Source organism: Notamacropus eugenii, chromosome 2, assembly GCF_028372415.1.
Source record: "Notamacropus eugenii isolate mMacEug1 chromosome 2, mMacEug1.pri_v2, whole genome shotgun sequence".
Taxonomy (NCBI): Eukaryota; Metazoa; Chordata; class Mammalia; order Diprotodontia; family Macropodidae; genus Notamacropus; species Notamacropus eugenii.
In genome coordinates this window covers 188,726,417-188,753,388 of record NC_092873.1, presented here as the reverse complement: position 1 = coordinate 188,753,388, position 26,972 = coordinate 188,726,417, and the positions used below count along the sequence as shown (strand labels likewise).

General features: G+C 38.2%; 1 protein-coding gene across 4 annotated transcripts in view; it reads right to left on the bottom strand.

Moving 5' to 3' along the window:
* ARMC2 (armadillo repeat containing 2) overlaps positions 1-26,972 on the bottom strand; it is a 168,955-nt gene that overhangs the window by 29,748 nt on the left and 112,235 nt on the right. For all 4 annotated transcript variants that reach the window (XM_072643004.1, XM_072643003.1, XM_072643005.1 and 1 more), the window contains exon 12: positions 20,656-20,755. In XM_072643004.1, coding sequence (XP_072499105.1) covers positions 20,656-20,755 — 100 coding nt within the window. The remainder of the gene's footprint in view (positions 1-20,655; positions 20,756-26,972) is intronic.

Here is a 26,972-nt window from a genome sequence, read left to right as displayed (position 1 = left end):
AAATGTGTTTAATACGAATGTATGTATAGCACCCATGTAAAATTGCATGCCGTCTTGGGGAGGGAGAGGGAAGGGATGGAGGGGGAGAAAATCTAAGACTCATGGAAGTGATTGTAGAAAACTGAAAACAAATAAATTAATAATTTAAAAAAATCTCTTGCTTCATCTCTTCCAGAAATTCTAATAGAGTATATGCCCAATCTGTGCACTCTGAGGAGTTGCTTGTAGATATTTTGGAGTCATTCTCCTCAGCCGTATTTGTCTCTTGAGCATCCCTGACACAACCATAGCTCATTATGGTGGGGTTCTTTTTGTTTTGTTTGTTTTTCCATTCTTCCAGCCTACTTCCTGACTTCAGACTTGAGGTTAGGGCTGGGCTTAGCCTTACTTCTGGAGGGAAGGTCTGGGCTGGTCCTGTTGTTGGTTTCTTAAGATACTGAGTGTGGCTACTCTGGGATCTTGGGGGACAGGACAAGGATCTGAAAGCTTCAGTGCACACAAAGTGGTGTGAGCCAAGGTAAAATTTGACTACTGTTCCTCTGGTCTGAGTTCTGCCAGTTCCTGACGTTGAGTGTGGGTCTGAGCAAAGATAAACTATTTCTGGAGTCAGCCTTATCAGCCAAGTGCTGGTTCACAGTGGCAGAATTGTAGGCTCCCTTTTGGTCTGAAAAGTCCTGCCTTGGCTATTCCTCTGCAGGCTGAGCTAGATGCTGGCAGTAACACCTCACTCTGATTTTGGGGTCTGAGACACATTGCTCCTGTTGACTTTTGAACTTCCCCCTTTCTCAGAATGCTACCTAGGACTGCTATCTGGGAATATCTCTTTCTTGTACTTCTCACTCCATCTGGGATCTATAACCCAGAATTGGGTAGTGGGAGAGAAAGTCATCATTTAACAATTATCCCCTTAGCAATGCTCTGGTCCAGACTGGGACCCCCTCTTGCCCTGGTGTACAGCTTCTCCCTAGGTACTATAGCACTCCATGCACTGTGTGTTCCTGACCCACCCCCAGGTCTCTCTAGGCTAATCTAGGCTAAAGGGCTCATCATGCCTTTTTTTCTGGATTTTCACATCCAGATGCAACCTGGTACATTTTTCTAGATCTGATTGGAAGAGTTTGTGAATAGGAACTCCTATTCACATGACCTCCTACCACTCTGTCAACTGGCCTCCCCTCATTCTTTTTCTCCATTCTCCGAACAAGAGACAAACCTTCCTCTTTTAATGGCTAACGTCTCTCCTTGTGTCCTTGATTCCACATAACTCCATACTTTTCTTCTCCTATATGAATTTCACAAATCATTCTTATTCTGTCTGTGTATTTGTCTGTCTGTCTCTTTATCAGTCTCTCAGATACACACACATACATACTGTCAATTTATTTCCCCCTTTCTAGGTTCTTCCATGAAGCTTCCAAACATGCACAGGTCTCCTCATTCGTAAAACAACTTGTTTCACTCTAATCTACTCATTCTCCTGTATCTTTCCTCCCTTTCACTACCAAATTCCTAGACTATACTATGCTAATTTTCTTATCACCCATTCATTTCTCAACCTTTGCAATACAACTTCTCACCCCACCATTCTACAGAAACCAACTTCTCCCAGGTTATTGGTTATCCCTTAATGGCTAAATTCAATGATCTTTTCTTAATTCTCAGAATCCCTGACCTACATTCAGCAAGTGAAACTGTTGGCCAACCCTTCTTCCTGGATCCTCTCCCTTCCTTCTACTCCTACACTCTTGGCTGAGCTTATGCTACCTCCCACTTATCCATTTAGTCCTTTGCTAAATCATCAGGTTATTTCCCCCCTCCAAAACAGAAGTGTTTGTCAAGGCTTTGTATTGGGCCTTTTTCTCTGCTCCATTTTCTTTCTCATGGTGATGTCATCTGTTCCTGTGGATTTAGTTATCATCCCTCTGCAAATAATTTCCAAATCTAAATATTTAAACCTAATGTTTTACTGGAACTCTAGTCTCACATCACTGGCTGCCTGCTATACACTTCTATACTGATGTCTCCTCAGTTTCTTAAACTCCACATGTCCAAAATGGAACTCCTCATCTGACCCTCTAAGCCTTCCCTTTTTCCAAATATTTCTATTTCAGGCACCTTTGCTGTTGAAGCAGTATTCTATGGTGAAAAGGCTGCTGGACGTGGGGTCAGCACAGACCTGTCTTCAAATCTTGTTTCAAATATTACCTAGCTGTATGACCCAGGAAAAGTACCTCTAAGAACTGTTGCCTGACTCTAAAATTGCAGTATTAACTGTACTACCTGCAACTTACAGACTTGTCATGAGGAACACATTTTGTAAACTTTTGAGATTTATATAAATCAAGGTATTACTGTTATAATAATAATAATAACAATATTATTGTTATTAGGCATGAGAAAGGTGTGATCCCTTCTAAGTAGTCAGGGAAAGTAGATTAAGTTTTGTCTTCTATATTTACTAGAGCAGAAAGGTAGAATATATTTGAGAATACTTTCAAGAGTAAAGACTAAAACTGTAAGATTTGTAGTGTTTAAAAGACAGATATTTGCATGTGCGCATGCACACACAGACACACAGACACACACAGACACACACACACTCCATTTAACCTGAAAATCCAGTTCCTCAGAATACCTTGTTAATAAATATTAATTAATGAATATTAAGAAATGTGTTGTGTAGTTTGAAGTTGTGAATTGAGAATCAAGATTTGATTTGTAGCCCTTTATCCCACTCTATAAAATACATCTAAACTACAAATGTCCTCAGCAAGGTGTTGCTATCCAGTTGTTTTTCAGTCCTGTCAACTCTATTCGGGTATTCTTGGCAAAAATACCAGAAAAGGTTGCCATTTCCTTCTCCAGTTCATTTTACAGATGAGGAAGCTGAGGCAAACAGTTAAGTGACTTACTCAGGGTAACACAGCTATTAAGTGTCTAAAGCCAGAAGTGAACTCAGAAAGATGAGTTTTCTTGACTCCAGGCCTGGCACTCTATCCACTTTGTTACTTTACAGCAGTGTTCGTAAATGGAGGCATAACTGATTTAGAAAAAAATAATGTACTCCATTATGAAATAATCAAATTAATCCTTCTTTTATGGATAATGGATCAATAAGAACATACATATTTAGTTATACCAACTGGAAATATGGGAGATACCTTACCCTTCTACAACCAGTCTGGCCCCCATAACTCTCCTGATCCCTGCCTTAACCTTCAGGCAGGACTGGAAACGGTACATTTACTCTGTCTTCCCCCCACCCCTAGCACCCCCTTTCACATCCTTCTCAGGAATTGATAATCAATTCAACATTATCTCTTATCAGGGGCATGACAGTCTACTGGCTCTATGGCTCCCATTCAGAATCCCTGTGATTCAGAGTAATAGACATTCAGGTCAAAATCATTTTTAAAAAATCAGTTAAGCACCAAATAATGCCAAAGAATACAGAAGCATTGGCAGAAAACTCTGAAGACCTTTCTTATTTAAGCAGTTTGTCCCCAGTGTCTCTGCATTTAATATCACTACCACACCTTTTGTTTTGCAAAAAGATGGTGGTGGAGGGGATGCAGTTCTACAAAGTTCAACCAGTGGCTGCTTTCAAAAAGCCAGCAGTAATACTCAGAGTTAGGGGGTGGGGTGGGGAGGGAGAAGAAACCAAGAACTGCAGACTGTTCTGCAAAAGGAGTAAAACTGAAAGAAAAAAGAACACCAAAGCAGGGGCCCTAATGAGGAAGCAAAGAATTCAGCCAAGCAGAAGCATCTATCAACCAACCAGGTAGGAGCCTGAGAGAAAAAAAAAGTCATTATTTTTTCTGCTAGGCAAAAAGGAGAGAAGGAAAAAGAGACGCGACTACTCTACAAAGGTTCTAAAGAAGGAACAAAAAAACCCTCCTAAACAGTATTCATTAGATCTAAAGAACATGAGGAAAATCAAGGTCCTTACCACGGTTAGGCTTTATAACCTTGTTGCTCTCCCTTCCACCTATTTACGTGTTTATCTTTACCTTCTATCTGTCTATACGCATATATGTTTATGTATACACAGACACACAGGGAAGGAAGGATGAAGGGAGGGCAAAAGAGAACTTGGGGAAGTGGGGGAGAGCCACACATACATATGTACTGTTTCTACCCAACAGATTGTAGACTCATTGAAGGGAAAGACTATTGGTGCCTAGCACAGTATCCACCACATGGGAGCCACTAATTAAATGCCTGTTAACTGACAGATGTCATTAAGGAAGGATCAGCTAGCTAGACTAAAAAAGTAGTTTCTGTTCCTTTCAGTTCACGTGCTTTTCAGATATCCCACTATACATTTTCAAATCAGCACAATTTCTATCCACAAATCCTTAACCAGAACATTCCAGTTAATCTAGGTTTTACAAAGGTTTCACAAGGTTAATCAAAGTATATAATAGAGGACTGCAGAAAGATGATTATCTTAGAAGGAGTCCCACCTAGAATTAGTTAAATATGACCTCCAAAGTTGGACTTGAGAACACAAGCCCAAAGTTTGAGAAGGATTTTGATATGGCAACAGTTCTAAAATGAAAACAAAAGATAGAATTTTAAAACAAGCTAAATAAACTATCACCTGTCATACCAAGTTGTTAATTAAGACTCAAAAATAAAGTACATCTTATGATATCTTAACTCTCCACAGAGAGAACAGGAAGAGCTCTACAGTGGAAGTCTGGATTTAAAGACAAAATAACAGAATCTCCAGATTGCCAGGGACCTTAGAACAGTCACCCAATACAAACCACACTTGTACATGAATCACCTCTATTAACACCACTGACAAATAGACCTTCACCTTCTGTTTGAAGATATCCAGTGAAGAGGTACCTTATATTACTGGGGCAGCCCATTTCATCTCTTTACATGTTATAAAGTCTCTCCTTATATTAAGGGTAAATCTGTTTCTCTATAGCTCCCCACCCCCCCAAAAATTATTCCTAATTATGCCATCTAAGGTCAAATAGAACAAATCTATTTACTCTTCCACATGACAACCCTTCAGATATTTAAAGACAACTGATGTCATCTCTTCCAAATCTTATCTTTTCTGACTCAACACCTCCAATACACATACTCAGTTCCCTTAACTGAAGGTCATAAGATAAAATCTCAAGTCCCTTACTGTTGCCAACACTCTGGTCTGATCATTTGCTATCTGGTCAGCTTCTTTCCTAAAATGTGACTCTGAGAACCAAATAATTAAGATGTAGTCTAACCAGGGCATGTCAAGTCAAGTCAGCCAGCATTTATTAAGCATTTAACATGTGCTAGATTCTGTGATTTAAGCAGATGAGATTACAAGTAAGGGCAAAACCAATCTTTGAAAGCAGCACAGAGACTACTGCCTCCTATGACTGAAACCTTACAAAATGCACATTAGTGATGCTGATAACTGACTTTATATTGTATTTTTTTACATCTTATAAAGCACTTTATATAGTCTACTTGATCCTTACAACAACTCTTTCAAATAATATGCCTCCATTATGGTATTAAAACAGCAAGACGCCCAAATACATCTAAAGTATGATTTGATTTACAAATAAAACAAAACACTCAGTTTTTCAGAACCATTATAGAAATTATTCCCCTCAGCAAAAACAAAAACATTCCTCTGTCCCACATCCTCACTCCTCCCTATGTCCTCTGCAAATCTGCATTTTACAGATTCCCAAATACACATTTTACAGATTAGAAAACTAGGGCACTTAGAAGTGATTAGACCAAGGTAAAAAGTGGCAGAACTGGACGGGAACCCCAGATCTTCTGATTTCACATTCAAACTTCATAACATGAAGGTGATCTAGGGAGCATAACATAATTTCAGAAAATCAGATAAGATATATATAATCAATCACCTTCACATTTTGGTTTGCAACTTTTTAAAAACCAAATGACCAGTTTTAAAAAATATTCATTTGACACATTTTACTCAAATGCTTTTTTATAGTAGTGAGTACTCATAAAAGGGGGGAAACAATTCCAGAAATGAATCAAGTTTACAGGTGCAACATATATGCTATGTGCAGAAATGCTGATGTCATAGCCAATTGCCAGGAGTCAAAAGTAACAGCTCTGATTCTGCTCATCCCAGAAGTTATTAAGCCTGTCTGTAAGTATATCTGTGTCTACAGCAATTGCACACTTAGATCACAGAAATCAAGCAATATATTCATATTTGTAAATGAAAGGGATCTAGTCTACCACATTGCATTTAATTCACTGTTTGTCAAGACATTTGACCAAATGCTAAATTTTAGTTCTGAAATAAACACTTTTAATGAAGCCAGATGCAATAATGAGCTTAGTCTTTTCTAATAATTTTACATACACTGCACTTCTTAAATGTGTCCTGGATTTTGGTCAAAATGAAGTAAAAGAAAAGAGTGAGAGAAAAGTCTGACATGGTTACTAATGTGAATCTCTTTTTAGAGGAGCTGGAGGAAGGTTCCTATGTATATAAAATTCAATTCCAATGTGTAAAGGGCTGATATGCAAATCTCTATGGTAAAATGGTGATATACAGAGGGAAAACAGCACGGTCCCCATCCCATCAAGGAGCATATGGTCTAAAGAATGGGGTGGAAATAGAGAGACAAAACCATTTATACAAGAAGTAATGATATAACTTAGAATGTAATAAATATATTGGAGAGGATACAGAGTGGGAGGGGAGAGATTGGGGGATAGAATATCATGTTTCTTGCTGAGGGGAATCATTTCTACCTGGAGATCAAAAAAGGCTATTTGAAAAACACATGCCTCTGAAAAGTTGACTAGGTTTTCTGTTTTACTGATAAATCCAATCATACTTTAAATGTACTTGGGGGTATGGCTGTTTAAAGGAGACTAAAGGAATACTACGATGAAGGCAACTCAACAGGACTTCATCCCAAGACAGCAACATGGAGGACATTTCCTTCTGCCATTTTCATGCACCCAATGCCTCGCTGTCCCCTGCTGTATACTGCGACTCCAATTCTTTGCCCAGCACCAGGCTGCTACCCCCAAGGTCTTGTCACTGTAGCAGTCCTATCCTGGGCTTCCTCCTCTGCCCAACAACAATGACAACTACCAAAAAGGCACGGAATGGACTCTCTGAAGGATGGATCACCTCCTTTCACAACACAACAGTACCATGGTTAGCCCACCCTCTGAGGCACCACTGTGACCAACCCTACATGCCATGCTCTGTCCAATGACTAGTGCATTGATATACTATTGGAAGAAATGAACCACATCAATACTGATATTCTTGTGATAAAAAGAAATCATTCAACAAAATGAAGCTGCGGCAAAATGGCAGGATGGTTCAAAGAGTTTTCTTGGACAAACAAACAGGAGTTAGAAGAAGTGGTTTCATATGTCTAAAGGAAATAACAAATTTCATTTCCTAGAACATCTTATATTACAATGATTGTGATAAACAGGAACAAAAAACCACTACAAAGTTAACTACAGCATGTGCTCCAACGTGTATTGTAGAGGATGAACTATTGAAGCCCCAAACTGGTGAGTGGCAGAAGACAGACACCACGTTTAATTACCATCAAGTCCTTCAAAAGTTTAACCAGTATAAAACAGTGGCCACAACACAGAGGTCAAAGGAGCCCAGAAACTGCCTGGGCCCAAAACCAATGATCTCCTTGCCTATTAGAGATATATGGCAGTCCAGGGCAAGATTGGATTGTCAACTATGTATAATATACCATGAGCAGTTTCACCTTTTACAAGTTTGTTTGTTGTTTTTCTTAAAGGCATGGAAACTAAAATATTTAAAAGGCTAGGCATAAGACCTAAAAAAAAGTCACATCACCCAAAGAGCATGCACAGATGAAACTGGTAGGAGAATAACAAATACATTAATCTGTCATCACTTCCATATTGATTTATTCTCAGCTACAGTACAGTGATTGCCTCATTTGGACCTGAAAACCTTAATCTCTAAGTACTCTAGGAAAAAGTAAAGATGGCACAGTTTGGAAGACTAGCATGACCAAATCAATGGTACAGCAAGGGAATCAGTGCCAGAGGTTACACAGCCTTCAAAGCACTGGAGGAGGCCTTGAAGAGTTTCTCAGGAAGGTGAACAATACTCAGAAAGGCAGCCCTCAGGAATACTTTTTAAAAATGACCAATCCCTAAGCCTTCGCTTACTTTGTCATCTCTGTAAAATCTTCATGAGAAGGATCTCCTTCTGGGTTAGGAGAATTGCTATTGGAAACATGAGGAGGAAACCAGCAATCTTTTCACAAATGCTTCTCTGCAGCAGACCACATATAATCACATAATTGACTAAAATGTACAGAGAAAAAAGAATCTCAACTGCATTTGGAAATAACCACAAAAAATTGCATTTGATTCAGTGAAATAAGACACATACTTCAAGGCTCTCTTCCAAAAAGGAGTCTCTTTATCCACATATGTCAGATTATACAAAATAAATACAAGGAGAGAGATAACTGCGTGTCAATGACTATGATTAACAGGAAGAGAAGTATAAAACCAGGAGCCGCGTGCTCAGCAGAGGGGCTGCCATAGTCACGTAGGGCCTCTCACCAAGAATACAAACCAAATACAAGTACTCCTCACAGATAAGGAGACCCTCTGAGACGTTCCTACTTACACGGGCTTGCTATTACCTCAAAATGACATAGAAACTCTGTTTAGCTTTTAAAGGTCTTTACAACTGAGCCCAAACCATCTTTCCAGTCCCAATACATACATAAATATAACTTCCTCTTCACATTCTGTGATCTAAGTGGATTGTCCTTTTCCCTGTTCCTCACAAACAGCATGCCATTCTCACATCACTGAGCCTTTCCACTTGCTCTGCACTGAGCATTCATTCTTTCTCATCTCCACCTATCAGAATCTCTTTTTTCTTCCAAGATGCAGCTCAAGCACTGCTTCCTATGTGAAGCTTTTTCTGATTTTCTCAAGTACTAGGGCCCTCACTTCCACACTATCTTATTTTAACTATGTATCTATTCTATTTTATTCTTATTTATTTACATTTTCATTATTTATTCTCTTTATTCTATTTTAGCTATGTATTTATTCTATTTTATTACTATTTATTCTCTTTTTTCTGTTTTAATTATGTATTTATGTATGCCCTCATCTCCTTCACTGAAATGTGAGTTTCAAAGAGGGGATTGTTTCATTCTTTATTATTTGTATTGCCAAGACCTGGCATAGTGCCTGACACACTATAGGCACTTAATCCTTAATTAAGTCTCAGAATAAGTCCTTTCTCAATGAGGAATAGCTAGATAGAGGATGGATTGGGATCTGGAAAGACTTGAGACAGAGAGAAAAATTAAGAGACTATTTAAACAGCCCTAGTGAGAGGTGATAAGGGGCTGAACTAGGGTGGTGGCTGTTTGACTGGAGAGAAAGGGAGGTGTATTTTAGAGTGTAATGGAGGTATATTAGAAACAACAAATTTTGACAACTGATTGGATACATGGGAGCAAGTGAGAGTGAAGAGTCAAAAATAATTGTCATTGAGAATCTGGGTAACTAAGAGGGTGGTGGGGCTAGGAGCATAAATAAGGAAGCTCATAAGAGGGGTGAGTTTGGGGGAGAGATAATAAGTAATTTTGTTTCAGACATGTTGCCTTTGAGTTTGAAATACTCAATAGGGTGCCAGTGATGTAGGACTGGAACAAGAGAGAATAGGGCTAGACAGATAGTTCTGGGAGTCATCTGTATAGAGGTGATAATTAAAGCCATGAGATCTGATGAAGTCACCAAATGAGAGAGAGTATAGAGAGGAGAGTGCTTATGTTTGGGACAGGCAAAGGAGATGGACCATGTGTTGGATCCAGAACTAAGCAGGAGGAAGAGAGGAGACAGGATTACATCTGTGAAACTATGCAATGCTTTTAATGATCTCAAGCTGTTCCCTGAAACAATGACCCATCTTCTCCACACAAACTGTCTCCCAGAAATGCTGTGTGTGTGTACATTTGGAACAACCCAATCTGAGAAATCACTTAGGGATGATCCAAAAAACAATGGAGAGACGCGTTGCATACATGCGGCTGCAGAACATTTCTAAAAATGGTCAGTGAGTGATATAAAGGTTACCTATCTCAAAAAAAGGAGACCCTTCATGAGGAAAATGCATGGGATAACAGGTTGAGGGTCTGAGTAGACTCATGCTCATAGGGTGTAAAAAAAAAAAAAACAGCCTAGATGAAGTCCCTCAGGAGGTTGGGGGTGGGGTCTGTGGAGGCTCTCTGGGGGAATAAGAATTGCACATATTGAGAAGGTATAGAGAAGTAACCATTTTCACTAATGCAGGAATACCCTCCCTTTTGATGAGAACACAGATCAGAAACTAAAGAAACTTTAAGAGTTTACATTTTTATGTACTGGATTTTCTTAAAACAAATTATACCTGTGGAGGGACCTTTCTCATAAAGGTCTCAGTAACAAAAAACATTCTAAAAGGGGAAAAAAAAGGAACATAGTGACTACATGAGCTTGGCTAGCTAATTCATGTGTAACATGCCTCACAGAACACAGGAAACCCAGAGCTGAAGATTTCTACCCAAAGGTAAATGGGGACTACTAGTACTGCAGGTACAGATCATGGAGAAGGAAATCACCTTGATTCAGGTTAAATGGTATTTTGTTCTGTTTTGTTTTTTAAATGGAGTATCACTACTCAAGTGTGGAGCAGCTGTATCAGACTTGCATTGGCTACAGAAAGGCTTGCTATGACACCATTCTGGCATAAGAAGTAGGTGATAGTCTAACATAATCCCTTTATATTTTCCCCCAGGGAGGATTGGTTATTAGGCTTAAGTCCTTTTGGGAAACAGTATGCATCATGGAGCTCAATGAGCTCAGGACCTGTTTGTTAAAATTATATGCAAAGACCTTTTCCCAAACATCTGGAAATTCTTGATAATTTGGTTCATACATTTTGTCAGACTTTTCAACCACTCTAGATAAAGACTGACCCTGTGTGGCTGACTTAGTTAATCACTCACAAAATCCCTTGAGATTGTCCAGATTTTCCACAAAATCTAGTGTCGTGGCAGGAGAAAAATTAAATACTTTCAGTCACCCAGTCAATAAGCACTTACTAAATGCCTACTATGCACCAGGCACTGTGCTAAGCACTGAGGTTACAAAGAAAGGTAAAAATCAGTCCTTGCCATCGCAGAGCTCACACACTAAGGGAGGAGAAAAGAAGAGAACAATGATATGCAATCTACATGCAGAATAAATAGGAAATAATTAACAGAGGGAAGGCACCAAGATTAAGAGGTATTGGGAAAGTCTTCCTGTAGAAGGTGGGATCTGGGTTGAGACTTGAAGAAAGCCAGGAGGCAGAGAGGAGAAGAGAAAGCTTTCTAGATCTGGCAGGGAGTCAGTGAAAAGGACCAGAGCAAAGATGGAGCTCATAGAGCAGTAGCAAGGGCAGCATCACTGGATCTAAGAGTATTTGGGGGGTTGTAAAGTGCTAAGAAGACCTGAAAGGTAGGCAAGGGGAACTAGGTTATGAAGGTCTCTGAATGTCAAAAAGAGGTGATAGGGAGCCACTGGAATTTGTTGAGTGGGATGGGGCGTTTGGTGATATGGTCAGAGCTGAGTTTTAGGTAAATCACTTTGGTAGCTGAATGGAGGATGGACTGGGGTGGAGAGAGACAGGCCTACCAGCAAGCTAGCTATTGCAATAGTTCAGGCATGAGTTGACAAGGACCTGCACCCAGAGTAATGCCTATGTCAAAGAAGAGAAGGGGGAATATTTAAGAAGGGTTGCAAAGGCAAAATCAATCAATAGGCCCTAAGAGAGACTGGATATGGAGGAGCAAGAGGTAGTGAGGAGTCCAACCGAAGTTGTGAGCCTGGGAAGATGGTGGTATCCACAACAGTAATAGAGAAGTTTGGAAATGGGGAGGACTTGGGGGAAAGATACTGAGCTCAGTTTTGGAAATGTTGAGTTTAAAATGTCTCCCGGACATTCAGTTCAAGATATCTGAAAGACAGTTGTAGATGTAAGACTGGAAATCAGCAGGGAAATTAGGGCAGATTTGACGATCATAAGCGTAGAGATGGTAATTAAATTCATGGAAGCTAATGAGATCCCCAAGTGAAATAGTACAGACAGAGAACAGAAAGCGTCCCAGGTCAGAGCCCTATGGGACACTCAGAGTTAGAGGGCATGACCTGAATGAGGATCCAGCAAAGGAGAATGGGAAAGGATTGGTCAGAGAGAAAGGAAGAGAACTGTGAGACCGTGATGTCCTGAAAACTCAGACAGAGGAGAGTATCAAGGAGAAGAGAGTGACTGACAGTGCCAAAAGGCTGTAGAGAGGTCAAGAAAAATGAGGACTGGCAAAATGTCTTTGGATGTGGCAATTAGGAGATGACTGGTAACTTTGGAGAGAGCAGTTTCAGCTCTCCCAAAACTCTTTTACTATATTAGGACTCAGGAATACATCTTCAAGTTCTTAGTATCTTGTCAATTATTGTATGAATTTCAATATACCGATTTTAGATCTGTTTGAGGTTTTAGTATTAAATATGCATAGAATAATGGAATCATTACTATTATGGCAGGGTTGATGGCAGCAGTCAACTTATTTTACTGAATCTAGATTTCTTTGAATTGTACTTTGTCATTATTTCTAGGCAAGGGGAGGAAGAGGTAAGGAGTAAAAGATAAATGGAAAAGACTTTTCCCAAGTCTAAAAGACTCAATGGGGTATGCTGTTTTCCCCATCTACACCTTGAAGTAAGGAATAGGTGACTGCAATTCAGTTGCCCTAAGTTGCTAAAATTAAGAACTGGGCACCATCAGTTGGCAACAAGTTGGGAGTTTTTCAGAGCTTCCCAATGATCCCCTCTTGTAATAGCTGGGAATGGATATGGCCTTAACTAAAGATGTATAAATATGTTAACTAGACCAAAGACTTACTAGCCCTGGCTATCTCATTTTAAGAGCGTGAAGGGGACAAAAAATCTGTAAACAACTTTAAATGAAAATATTAAGAAGAAAAAAGAATCTCACTCAGTATTCTCTCTAAAGGTGACTGCTGTCTGAACACAATCCAAAGTATCAACACTTACTTATCTACATATTGACCATAACTTTGATTTATTTGATTTGTTATCAACCCTAAATTCCTTTCCCACATCAAGGAGCCTCCAGACACTATAAGTTTGGAGCGGCTCTTAAGGTACCACCAGGGAAAGTTTTGTTGATTATGAAATCAAATACAAGTCCTATTTATGTTATAATACACTTGTCCTGTGTTCTTTGAAAGCACAATGTCTGGCACATAGTAAGTACTTAAAAATGTTTATTGACTAATTATTGTTTAAATGCTTATCAATTGAGCTAGATTAGGAAAATAGGACCAAAACACTATTAGTTATTGATAAGTTTCGAAGATCAAATCCAAGCTGTGTGCATTGAAAGCTTCAATTCTGGGATCAACAGACTCACATTTACATAGTGTTTCCCAGTTAAACCCAAAATTACTGCTGGTGGCAGCAACCACTGGACAACCCTTTCTCTTCCCAATTTACTCTTCACAGCCATCAGAAAGGGAAGTAACTCCCGTGGAAAAGAAGGCAGCCATTCCCACCAACTACAAACCAACTGCCAAACATAAGACAATCTAGCTGAAGTAGTGTGAGCCCCTAAGACAGAGACAGAAGGCAACAGTATGTGCCAGGTAACTCAAACTATCATGTCAGCTGAGATAGTGACTCAAATAGGGAAAGCCCAAGGCCCTGAACCCAAGAACCCTGGGAACACAGACATTAAATAATGACATTTTCAAAAGAGGCACAAACATTTGTTTTGCCACTGCACCCTGAGGCTCATGTTTTTTCATCTGTATTGCAGCCCAAACCTTCCAGAACACTGATGTCATCAGCATACAGGAACAACTAAAATACCTCATTATCTATTGGGGATCCTTCTTGGATTGGAATTCTGAGCAGGATATCCAACATGATGGTTACAAACACCACTGGCAAGCATGTATTTCCCTATTTTATGTCTCATACTGATAATTAGAGGATCAGTAAACAAAATTATGTCTAGAGTTATATCTTTCAAGGAATCTTGTATGATTTAACTACTATATTTTGCTTATATAATTCCTCACAATTCCAACAACAGCAAACTCTGGTAATGCTGCCTCTAAGATATCACCTGGCCCCTGGTGGCCTACTATACTCTTCAAATAGGCCTCTGAAGGTCTTGTAAAATAAGAGAAGCGCTCTGTGCATTTGCTACTGAAGTACTTTGCCCCAAAGTTTCTCTTGTTTTTTTCTCCATGTACATTTCCCAAAATACCAGAATGTGAAGCAGGATGTTATCCAAAGGGAAAAACAATGATGAAGCAGGATATTATCCAATGGGAAACACAATCAGAATAAATTAAATAATGCTGGTTCCAAACATGATCTTACATAAGGTAATGAGGTAACTCTATTCTCTCAAAGAATAAAGTGAAATCAATTCAACAGCTTCTAAATGTCAAGAAAACTTCTTAGTGAGAGGTATGTAAATTGAAAAGCACAGCTAAAGTTTAGAAACAAATGTCTAAAACTCTAAAACATTCCTTTCAGATGTATATAATCTTTTAAATTCCATGATTAAAAGGGCATCCCAAAAATAAATCTCTAAGGCTGAAAATGAGGTAAACAAGATAGCAAACATTATTCCTGTAACTAATCCTGAGGCAGTACAGGAAAGGTTAGTGCTGTTGACATAAGTTTCTGCAGAACAAATGATCGTTTCCAAGGGCAATGATAACTAAAGCTTTTGTCTCAGAACCCAAGTGAAAAGCAGAGGATAACAAAAGCAATTTACCTTATATTAACACATTCATATTCTGCTTTATGGTTTTTTAAAAAACTGATTTCATTTCTGCAGAAAAGAGAAATACTATTTTCAGGTGCTTGTGGTATTAATGTGGTCTCAGAAAAAAAAACACAGAGGGGTCACTTTAAGTCTTTGATTTGCCTCCTGCCGATGACAGTCAGCCCATCAAAGAGAAAATCATATAAAGAAAAAAATTGCATCTCCTTCTCAGAAGTATGAGGGTGAATGGGGTAGAGGAGAAATATTTGAAGAAGTAAACAATAAATACGGTGAATGCTCCTTAGTAGCATACAATATCTTCATGCTATTAAATGCCAGTTTGATTTCACAGAGAAAAAGAGAAATGATTTGTTCTCTCTTTTAAGAAAAATGTCAAATGTGACCTGAAAGTTAAAAAAAAAAAAAAAGGTTTACCAAACTATTTCTATCTCACTCCTTTAACTGATCCATGATCTCATGCATGAAGGCATTCCTTACACTGATGCACAAACTGCAATCTATCCACACCTTTGGAATATACGAATTCTCGTCCATATCTTCTGATATAATGGAAGCCAGAGATCATTTTCTGAGTCTCTTGACAACACCTGGGTGGTGCGACAGCAACAATCAGTCTATCTCCTTCTCTCAGAAAATCCAGCTCCTTTCCCAACCACAATTTCTCTCAACAGTGCCCCTAGTGCCACTTCTTGAACTCGAATCATCATTGATAATATGCTGAAGCCTATTTATGCTGCTCCCATACCTCTCCATTCCATGTTGGTGACCCTTAATTTTGAGTCTTTCAAGATTGGATTCCATTACTCACATCTTACTGATATTAAGGAGATGGTTTCAGGAAGAACCTTGAGGACATTAAAAGCACAGTACAACTTCCCAAAGGCAACCCAGTCTACTTCCTTCTGTTCAACTTGGAGCCTGGTTCAGTGTTCATCAGCACTATGTGTCCAAGACATAGGTACTGACAGTCCAGTCCTATGGGCTAGGTGTAATAATAAGCTCTTTGATGATGGAGATAGTCTTATTTCTGTACCAGTAGGTGGAGAACCTATTACAATGCCTGGTTCAATAAGCAACGATTAATCAGTGCTTGTTGACTGACAGTCTGGGCCACAGGAATAATTCTTTTAGTTCTTCCTCTGTGGATAATACAATAAAACTCTTTTGTTTGATAATGAAAGCTCTGCAAAGTTCTATAATATAGTCAACACAATATCAACCACAAACAGGACTTCTTAGAGAACTTCACTATCTACATTATCTCTTCTATTTGGATACTGTGCTAAACATTTTGCACGCCTAGGGCAAATACACAGGGGACCACTCATCTCTCTGTTTTATGCATTACTTGATATTAATAACCAAAGGATCTTCAAACAAAATTGTCCCTATTGATTTGTTTTTCAAGAAATCTTCTAACGTTCTGTCACGCATCTTGCTGAAGGAAAGTTCTACCAAATGTAAATGCTTTTTAATCATCCAAAACAATAATCACGGTGGGATCTTGTGTCCTCTGCATCTGTAAGTCATTCGTGTGACTGTAAAAATGAGATCTGCACCAAATCCCAGAACACTCTAGAGTCTATTAAGTGATTCTCACACTCTCACTCTCACATGGTCACTCAAAAGAGGTAAGTTTAGAAATCTACACCAGAAAAACCAAATGGATGCTGAATGTATATTGCCCAGATAATGCCATCCACTGAGTTAGGAATTGCATACAGACAGTGATCTGAGTCTAGAACTGAAAAGGAGGAAGAGAACATAATGGATAGCATTAGAGAGACTATGCCATGCATGCACCCAATGATCTCAAGCTTCTCCCTGAAAAAAAAAGGCTATTTCATTAAAAAGACTTTAAGTGGTGTTATATGGCTGAAAACCATGAAATATCAGAGGCTCTGAGGACTTGAAATCACAGGAGACCTAATAAAGGGCAATGGAAAGATGCCCTATGGATATAATTAGCTTATGAGAAATTAGCAATGATTTACAAGAAGTGGAAATAACCCTGAGATGTAGCCATCTCCATTATACAGATAAGAAAATTGAGACAGAGAGAGGTTAAGTGACTTGCCTACAGTGATATAGCTAATAAGTGTCTAAGGCAGGATTTGAACCTAACTCTTCCTGATTCCAGATCCAATGCTTTATTCGTTGAGCCACTGAGCTTTATAGAAACCACATTGAAGGATTCTAACAGAACTGCTTAACTGGAATGGACACAAAAAGAAAGTTCTCAGCTCAGAAAAGTCTCTGATTTGTTCTTAAATGCAAAGGTATCACTAATTGGTGATCCTTAACTATTAGTAATTCATTAGGTTAAACAGTGAATACCTTGCTCATTAAGAAAAACAGCTGTAGTGTTAATTGCACCAGCTATACCTGGCCAGAAAACAACGTCACCAGTCTTTTGATTCTCATATGTCTCATGCTGGCAAATTAATAAGATATTTTTCTGTTTAATTAAAATGTCTATCATCATTTACAAGTATCAGAGAGCCTACACAGTCCTTGAGTTAAGTCTATAAACAACAGCTTAACTTGACAGTCCAACAGAGTTAGGTATGGAAGTTGGTTAGACTGCATTGTTTTTTAAAAAATCCATAGGGGGAAGAGTCAAGATGGCAGAGTAGGGAGATGCACCTACTCTAGCTCTTCCCCCACAGCCCATAAAATACCTATAAAAATGACTCTCAACAAATTCTAGAGCAGCAGAAGTCATAAAAAGACAGAGTGAAAGAGATTTCCAGCCAAGGCAGCCTTGAAGGCCAACAGGAAAGGTCTACTGCACTAGGCACAAATGGAGCACAGCTTAGCCTTGGACATGCAGCTTAGCACGGACAGGACCCGAGCAGCCTCAGGGGGTGGAAGCCCTGGCAGCAGCTGTGGTTCCCAGATCTCTCAACCCACAAATGCAGAAGACAGCTTCAAAGGTCAGTGAGAAAGCTTTTTCACCTGGATGAGAAGGGAACAGGGTCCTTCCCTAGCCCTGGCCCCAAGCATTGGAAAAACAACTGGCATGGAAAATACACCCAGGAGACACAATTTAAAAACTATGGGACTACTTCAAAATCATGATCAAAAAAAGCCTAGGCATCATCTTTCATGAAATTATCAAAGAAAACTGCCCTGATATACTGGAACCAGGGGGTAAAATAAATATTGAAAGAATTCACCAATCACCTCCTGAAAGAGATAAGAAAATTTCCTAGGAATATTATAGCCAAATTCCAGAGTTCCTATGTCAAGGAGAAAATATTGCAAGCAGCAGAAAGAAACAATTCAAATATTGTGGAAATATAATCAGAATAACACAGGATCTAGCAGCTTCTACATTAAGGGATCACAGGGCTTGGCATATGATATTCTAGAAGTCAAAGGAGCTATGATTAAAACCAAGAATCACCTACCCAGCAAACTGAGTATAATACTTCAGGGGAAGAAATGGTCATTCTACGAAATAGAGGACTTTCAAGCATTCTTGATGAAAAGACCAAAGCTGAATAGAAAATTTGACTTTCAAACACAAGAATCAAGAGAAGCATGAAAAGGTAAACAGGAAAGAGAAATCATAAGGGACTTACTAAAGTTGAACTATTTACATTCCTACATGGAAAGATAATATTTGTAACTCTTGAAACTTTCTCAGTATTTGGGTAGTTGGAGGGATTATACATATGTATACGTATATATGTAAATATATACGTATACATACATGGAGAGATAGATAGATGGACTGATAAATAGACAGAGGGCACAGGGTGAGTTGAATAGGAAGGGATCATACCTAAAAAAATAAAATTAAGGTGTGAGAGAGGAATATTTTGGGAGAAGAAAGGGAGAAACAGAATGGAGCAAATTATCTCTCATAAAAGAGGCAAAAAAAAGCTTTTTCAATGGAGGGGAAAAGGAGAGAGCTGAGAGAGAAAAAGTGAAGTTTACTTCCATCACATTTGGCTTAAGGAGGGAATAACATGCACACTCAATTTGGTATGAAAATCTATCTTACACTACAGGAAAGTAGGGGACAAGAGGATAAGTGGGGTTGGGGGATGGTAGAAGGGAGAGCAAATGGGAGGAGGGAGTAATAAGAAGTAATCACTCCAGGGGAGGGACAAGGTCTAAAGAGAGAACAGAATAAAGAGGGGGCAGGATAGGATGGGAGGAAATATAATCAGTCTTTGACAACATGACTATTATGGAAGTCTTTAGCAAAACTACACATATATAGCTTATATTGAATTGCTTGCCTTCTCAGTGGGGATGGTGCGGAGGGAGGAAAGGAGAGAAGTTGGAACTCAAAGTTTAAAGAATGAATGTTGAGAATTGTTTTTTGCATGAACTGGAAAATAAGAAATACAGGTAATGGGGTATAGAAATCTATCTTGCCCTAAAAGAGAGAAGATGGGGATAAAGGAAGGAAAGGATGTGATAGAAGGGAGAGCAGACTGGGGAAAAGGATAATTAGAATGCAGGTGTTTCGAGGTGGGGAAGGAGAGAGACAGGGAGAAAATTTGGAACCCAAAATCTTGTGGAAATGAATGTTGAAAACTAAAAATAAATGAATAAATTAAAATTTTAAAAAATCCATAATTACAAATTTTTATGGATCAAAGACAGAGATAAATTTTGTTTTGAAACAAACGACAAAACAGGTTTTGCTTTGAATCCTAAGGCAAATCATATGAAGTAAACCTCTGCTATAATACCTATGATTGAAATATCATGGCACAAAAACAACCAAAAAGTAAAAATTTATAACTATCTCTCATCTCCCCCATAAATCAGGAAAAAGAAGTGAATTACATAGTCTTGTATAACACCAAAAAAAGGCCATAAATATTTAAATTGATCCTTGGGTAAACAGAAGGACTTGGAGGTTTGAAGGCTTATTCAACATATTCACCCTTCATCTTCTTAGACAAGTTTTTCTCTACGAGAAACTTTCAGTCTTTAAAGCAATGTCAGTGAACAGCTCAAGTGTCCCAAGTATAATGGTAAATTAATGTAACTACAATAAATACCAAAGATGTGGCTGAGTGGTTGTTGAAAAATGTAAGAGCACTTGAAAACTGATCAGGGGAACATTTATAAATTATGTTTTTAAGTATAGTAAAAGAAATATTATTTCAATGTGTGACCAAATTATCAAGAAGCATACACTCACCTTAAATATTTATAAAAACTTTCTTCATTTTACCATTACATACACACACACACACACACACACACACACATCAGAGAGGAAATAAGTGTGATTTTAACTGTGAACTCTCATGTTTACAGGGTGTGAATTTTCATTTCTTAATGCGTGTGTGATAAATACTAATGTTTTTTCTTTTATTACGGTGGGTAAAAGTAATTTATACATTTTCATCTGATGGCAAATATGGACTGAGTTTAGTTACACCCATCCCATAGCCAATAAAAGCAAATGCTCTCACGTTTTTGAATCACCATACATATATCTATGACTTTCAACTTGTAAGGAAATATCTTAACCATCTTATTGAGTAGTAAAATTTTAGCTCAAGGGAAGCTTACCAGGACAATTTTATTGTCAGTCTATTATTTGTTTGATCCTCTCCCACTGAACTAAAATTTTTCTTAAAACTACCATCAAAAACTATTATCAAAACTACCATTAATATTTTCTTGCATGTTCACAAAAGAAGGTCACTCCAAATGGGCTTATAAACTTACACATAAATACAAAGACACATCATGGAATACGGAAAAGTCAGAAGTAACAAACTAACCTGCTTCTTCTCATATTGGTTTATCAGGCGCAAAAATAAGGCATAACATCTGGAATAGTCAGCCAAGGCTGCACAGCAGTCGTGACAGGAAGAAAGTTTGCTGCATACACATCAAATGGGGAAATAAAAATGAAAAAAAAATTTATTCTTCTACAAAACTCAAATTTGTATTCTGCCCACTGAGAAACTTAGATTCTAAAAGATTCACTTTCAGAGTTAAAAAATCACCTAGTGTAGCTCCCCACATGTAACATTCTATAGCATATACCCCACAAGGTCACATGGAAACATTTAAAGACTATTATATAAAAGATAACTATGAAAAAGATGTGTACCCATATCTGTCTAGCAAAATTGATACTGTAAAAGGTCAAATTTAAATGTAACATAATGTAACTTTAATGTAGCACTATGAAAACACTGGCTCTACACCTCCTTTCAAAAAAAAATTATTCAAGTCAAAGGAATTTTTAGATTTTTTTTTTTTGGTCAATGATAAGGAGATTTGACTCATAAAGTATTTTATCCCACAAACACTATACAATTAAACAGGAATTAAGAGCATTTTTCTTTACTGTTTCTAATTTGTATACCCAAAATATCTTTGCAGGTCAGACAGAGGCCTTTGGAGGAAACCTTCACAGCTGCAGAGGAAAGCATGACAGGTAGCCACATAAGACATAATGGGCAGGGGATGCAACAAGGAACACTTTCTAATATTTTTTTGAAACACACATATTTTAATGACAGAATATTCCAATCTGATACGAAGATATAACACTGACCAGAAGGAAGAGTTGGGGTTCCTATGACAGTAGCAGCCCCAGCTCTTCCTTGAGTCAGGGGGACAGTGGCAGAAACAATGTGGGGAAGGGAAGTAGAGATTTGAAAGTAAACATCTTTTAAAAGTCAGGTTCCATAAGTCCACATTGGGGTAATATTTTTCCGTCTTTTGACAAATAAGCCATTACAGTTTTATTACAATAGATTTTACCTTCTGTCACCAAACCACAACTCAAACGTTATTTGTGACCATAACATTTTTAGGGCTGGAGAAGGCGGCAAACAACTGTATCATTTAAGAGTTGTATTCATGTAGATAAGAGAGGATAATAATATCTGTGGTTATCAGTTCAAGATCCAGGTCCCTGAGTAAAAAGTTACTCACATGTCTTCGTACTCTTGCCACATATGCATAATATGTTTGATGTAGCTGTGCTACACTGGGCCAATCAGCATCTTTCTCTGGCACCATAAGGTCCAAATAAGTGTTAGAATTTTATGTCAGCTTGAGGACTGCTCCTCTAAGTCAGAAAGAATTTCTTTTTTATCTTTGTGTGCCAAGTGCCTAGCTACCATACTTTGCATACAAGATGTATTGAGCAAATATCTGTTCCACTGATCTGGGATTTGAAGTTAAAAGATGCTGGATACCACTGTCTAGACTGTACCTAAATCAAGGTCAATGGAACCAAGCAACTAGCTCACTATCTAAGGGAGGGAATGTTTTTGAGCTTCTCAATCATTTTGAGAAAGGTGAGAAATTTATAAAATTAAAAAGTTACCATCACAAATCAATAAAGGTATTATTTTTAGACATTTCATTGGTGTGGAACAGAGGACAGTAGGGAAAGCACTGGTCCTAGAGACAGAAAACCTACATTAATATCCAGGATCCTATATTAACTAGTTGGGTGACTATGACTAAACCATTTGACCTTTTTAAAATGCCATTTAATCATCTGCAAAGAAAGTGATACTTACACTACTTGATTCACAGGGGTGCTGTAAAAGAAAGTGCTTTGTAAATCTTAAAGAGCTATGGCAATTTGTATTACATCATAACCCAAACCACTGCTGATAATTAATTAGCAACAGGCAGAGGGCCTTTAGGTACACAAAAGAAACTAAAAGAACTTGAAGTTTGATGGAAATTGCCTTTTTTACAGTGAACTTGAACATGCATGAATGCAAGTCCTACATGCCAATCTAAAATCACAAGCAGCAGAGGAAGAATACTGCAGTATCATACATACTCACAAAAAATCAGATCCTCAAAAAGGAATAGATTCATTCAACCAACTTTAACTTTGAGCCTGGGATGAGATGTCATTACCTGGGACGGCAATGAGATGTCACTGAATCACTTAAAACTACCAGTAATCATGTCAACTTTCAAGTATTTACAAGCAGACTATCCAAATTTCTGTTTATTTGGGGCATATCTGGCTTTCACCAAGTCCCTATTGATAAAAACAAATATAAGAGTGGGGGCAAATAAAGGCAATTAATCACACCTCATTTAGCCCTGATACCTCTATCAAGCAAGAACACCTCCAATTAGTCAACAAATCAGAAGCATAAAGAAGGCCCAGAAACCTCTGTTTAATCAATCCAAGGCTTCAGATGAGGTACTGTAAGTCCTTTATCAGTCTTGAAGTTCTTCAGAGTCACTGAATAAAACAGAGTAACAATGAACAGAAAATATATTCAGATTGGCTGAGAAGACTTCATCATGCCCTGCAGGTTTTATATAAAAGAGCAAACTAATCCAGAAGCCAAGGATTCAAGCTCCTACCAGTAGAGATAAGAGAGATGTTCTAGCCAAGCCCTTAAGAAGGAATCATTGGGGTATGGGTGTAAAGTGAAGAGAAAAGCCAGGCATTGGCCTCAATCTGAGCCTTAGTCTTGGTATCCTCTCCCTCTTCCCTACCTTTGGCTAAAAGGAAAAACAAACAAACAAACTTGGGAGCTTTGAAGGTTTCAAAGGATTTTGGATTTCCCACTGGCATCCTAGTAGCAAACCCAGAACATCTGACAGCAGTATATGCATTGTGAACTGAGGACTAGACACACTGAGCAAAGAGAGCTTCAAGACTCTGTATGAAGCTGATCTGAAAGCTACAACGTGCCTAAGAGAAACTTCATGTGAACTCCATGAAGGACTCCCTGAAAAATGGCTTCTAGCATCTATCATCCCACTTTGCCACATATACCACAAGCATCAGCATACTTTCCCCTGAACTCTTTGTGTACTTATTGGAGGGTGTGCCCCCTGTATGGGGTGGAGGGAAGTTTCTATACCACTGCAGCTATTTCAAAAAAAACGAATTAAGTTTGGCTCTCTAATTGATACAGACTGATAATCATGAGGAGAAGTGCATTGATGGAGGGTCAAGAGCTACACAGCATTAGAAAAAATAGCCTAAAGTCCCTCAGGGATACCCTTTGACCCTGAGGGGAGATAGAGCAGCCAGCCTCTGGGGCACAAAGCCTGATAATCAGAATAGAGTTTGGGGAAAATAGCTCCAGAGTCTCCATGTAGTACACAAACACTACTATGTAATGAGGAGTGAGGGTAAAAAGTAATGTTCTAGGAACCAGAAAATCTGTGTTTGAGTCGCAGCTCTGCACTCAGTAACTGTACTTCAATAGGTAGGTAAGTAACAATCTCTTGGGAGTCTCCATTAGACCAAGCTCCTTGAGAGCAGGGACTGTCTTTTGCCTCTTTTTGTATCCCTGGCACTTAGCCCAGTGCCTGAAAATCCAAGGGAGTCAACCTTGAGCAGCATTCTAGCTCTTACAGCAACTGATCATCTTTCCAGGACTTTGTTACTCTCCTTGAAGGACTGTGAATTTCCAGAACTTCAAGCATAGCCATATCTCAGTATGGTTGAAAAAAAAAATCATTTGTAAACTGTGGATATCCTATTAGAGAGCTATCTCCTCTAATTCTCCTCCATGTGTACAACTAATCAAAGGAACATTTTAGACATTTATTTATTCATTCATTCACTCATTACCTGCTGAGAAAGATATAATATAATGCCACTGGCTAATTTACTTTTCTGTTGCAAAATCATCACTAGTGACTAAAAATGTACACAATGGTGGTTATGAACATAAAGCACTTGAAAAGAATGACTTTGTTCATGTCAGTTAATATCACCTCCCTTCTGGGATTACCAATTCTGCAAAAGCAATGGTCACAACATTCACCATTGAATGGAAATCATGATTTTTAAAAGGTTAGGAAAAAACATACGTAAATAGCTCCAAAGTTAAAGATTTACTAAGATTTTGAGAAAAATAAATTATATGTACGAATCTAGGAAATATTTTAAGAATATAACATTATTTCAGTACCAGGTAATGGAACCTAATATATAACTTTAAACGGACTGAAATAATCTTTCCAACAGGAAGATAATAGAGTTCTGACTCATAAAGAAGAAACATATTAAGATATAATAAAACAAATGTAAAACTGAAAAAACCACAATGCTTTAATTAAAAACACTAGAATAGAAAAACATCTTCTATTCAGAAAACTGAATTTCAGAAGGACAGTCACTCCATAAAGTAAGCAATTCAGAAATACCATGGCAATAGTTTAAAAGAGTAACTTTAAACCTGCCCTAGTTTCCAAGAGAACAAAGTCAGTACTAATAGGAATCACCAAAAACGACACTTCAAAACAGTTACCATCATGATGTGATACATACATTGATCTCATTCCCCAAGGAGTGGTCTAAACTAAAATCTACAGTTTCAAGAAAGGTGTAGCTAAATCAGTAGATCCAAGTTGAAAGCATTTAAGAAAAATAAGAGATGTTGGAAATCTATTTCATAACCTATAAAGATAATGTTTTGGAAGACAACTACTACATTCTCCCACAGAGCCATTACTGAAGACAGACCAAATCAGGGGTAGGGAAGCTGGGGCCTCGAGGCCACATGTGGCCCTCTAGTTCCTCAGGTGCGGTCTTTTGACTGAGTCCAGGTTTTACAGAACAAATCCTTTTATTAAGGGCATTTGTTTTGTGAAGTTTGGATGCAGTCAAAGGACTGCACTTAAGGACCTAGAGAGCCACATGTGGCCTCGAGACCATAGGTTCCCCACCCCTTGACTAAATTGTCCATGGGTTTGAATCATGGCTCTGTCATACCATACAAATAATTTCTTGCACTTGTTATGTATCTTATGCAGCACAAGAGGCCACATTTAATGTACCTTTTTGACATCTGTCAAGAAGCATCCTGACCATGTCATTTATAGTCAAAACACAAGCCCTCTGCCTATTGTGACATTTAGAAAGATTAGAGAGAGAATTTCTAGGTTAATTTAATCATTTTATTAATAAGGCCAGTACATTTACTAATAAAAGGATGGTCATTTGGCCATCTCTCTTAGACCAAAGACCTCCATAGCAGTGGGCTCATAGTCTATATGCTCTTGGAAGAGTAGGTGTTCCTCGGTGTAGAAATCAACTCTGATTGGTCAACAATCAATGAGAAAAAGAATATTACAATGAGAGGTTGGGCTATATTATAATGAGACTTTTGGAGCACATGACTTGGGTCACGCAAGTCTTAGTCAAAAGAACTTACCAATTTCCATATCACTTGTCTGACAAAAGGGAAAATTAATACTTTCCAGACATATCTGAGCAAACATAAGGAGGAACGTGCCCATTAACCCATTTCTTTTATTGTCTGATTAGATCTTGGCCTGGGTATATCTTTGAGAGAGATTTCCCACACTGATTTCTGGATGAGGAAGTAGAAAAGGGGAAAATCTTGGTACTAGTATAATAATTAGTTGTTAAATACAAGATAAAAATAACTATATCTCTATTTAACACAGAATCATAAAAATTCCACCAGGTGTTACTAGATTTAAGATTGTGCCCAATGGAATCGTTAATTTTGTTTATTAAATATGCTTTTCAAATCTCCTTATTTATTTTATCAGGATTATTTATCTGATTTTTTTGGAAGGTGTGTAAATATATTAAGTGCTTTCTTAAGAATCCTTAACCACTTTGGGATCTGGGGTATTATCCTTGGAATATTTCTCAGGAAGGCTACCCAAAGAAGGCTGGTGTTACCCTGAACTTATGCTGTGTGCCTTTTCCCAGAGTTTTCCTTTTTTGTTGTTGTTTAAACATTTGACTCCAGTGTTTCCCACAATGGCTCAAACCTGGTCATTATCCAACACAGCAAAAGAATGTATTTGGTCTACGGGAACCTGGTCATTGGCTCGATGCAAGTTTCCTTGAAATAACATAAGGAATATTCACCAAGAGAAAAGACAGCATTATAAATGCAACCCAGGTCCATTGAGAGTTTTGAAAATTAAAAGAGGCAAAATCTGAACAAGCTAACATTGAGGAACAGGTTTCAAATATCACACGTCTATAAAGACTTCATTTCTAAACTCACATTTTGAAAGATATTCATGACATCTGGGAAGATACACTGAGAGAAATAATAGGATTTCTTTCAACCACAGTGACATTCAGAAATGTGCACAA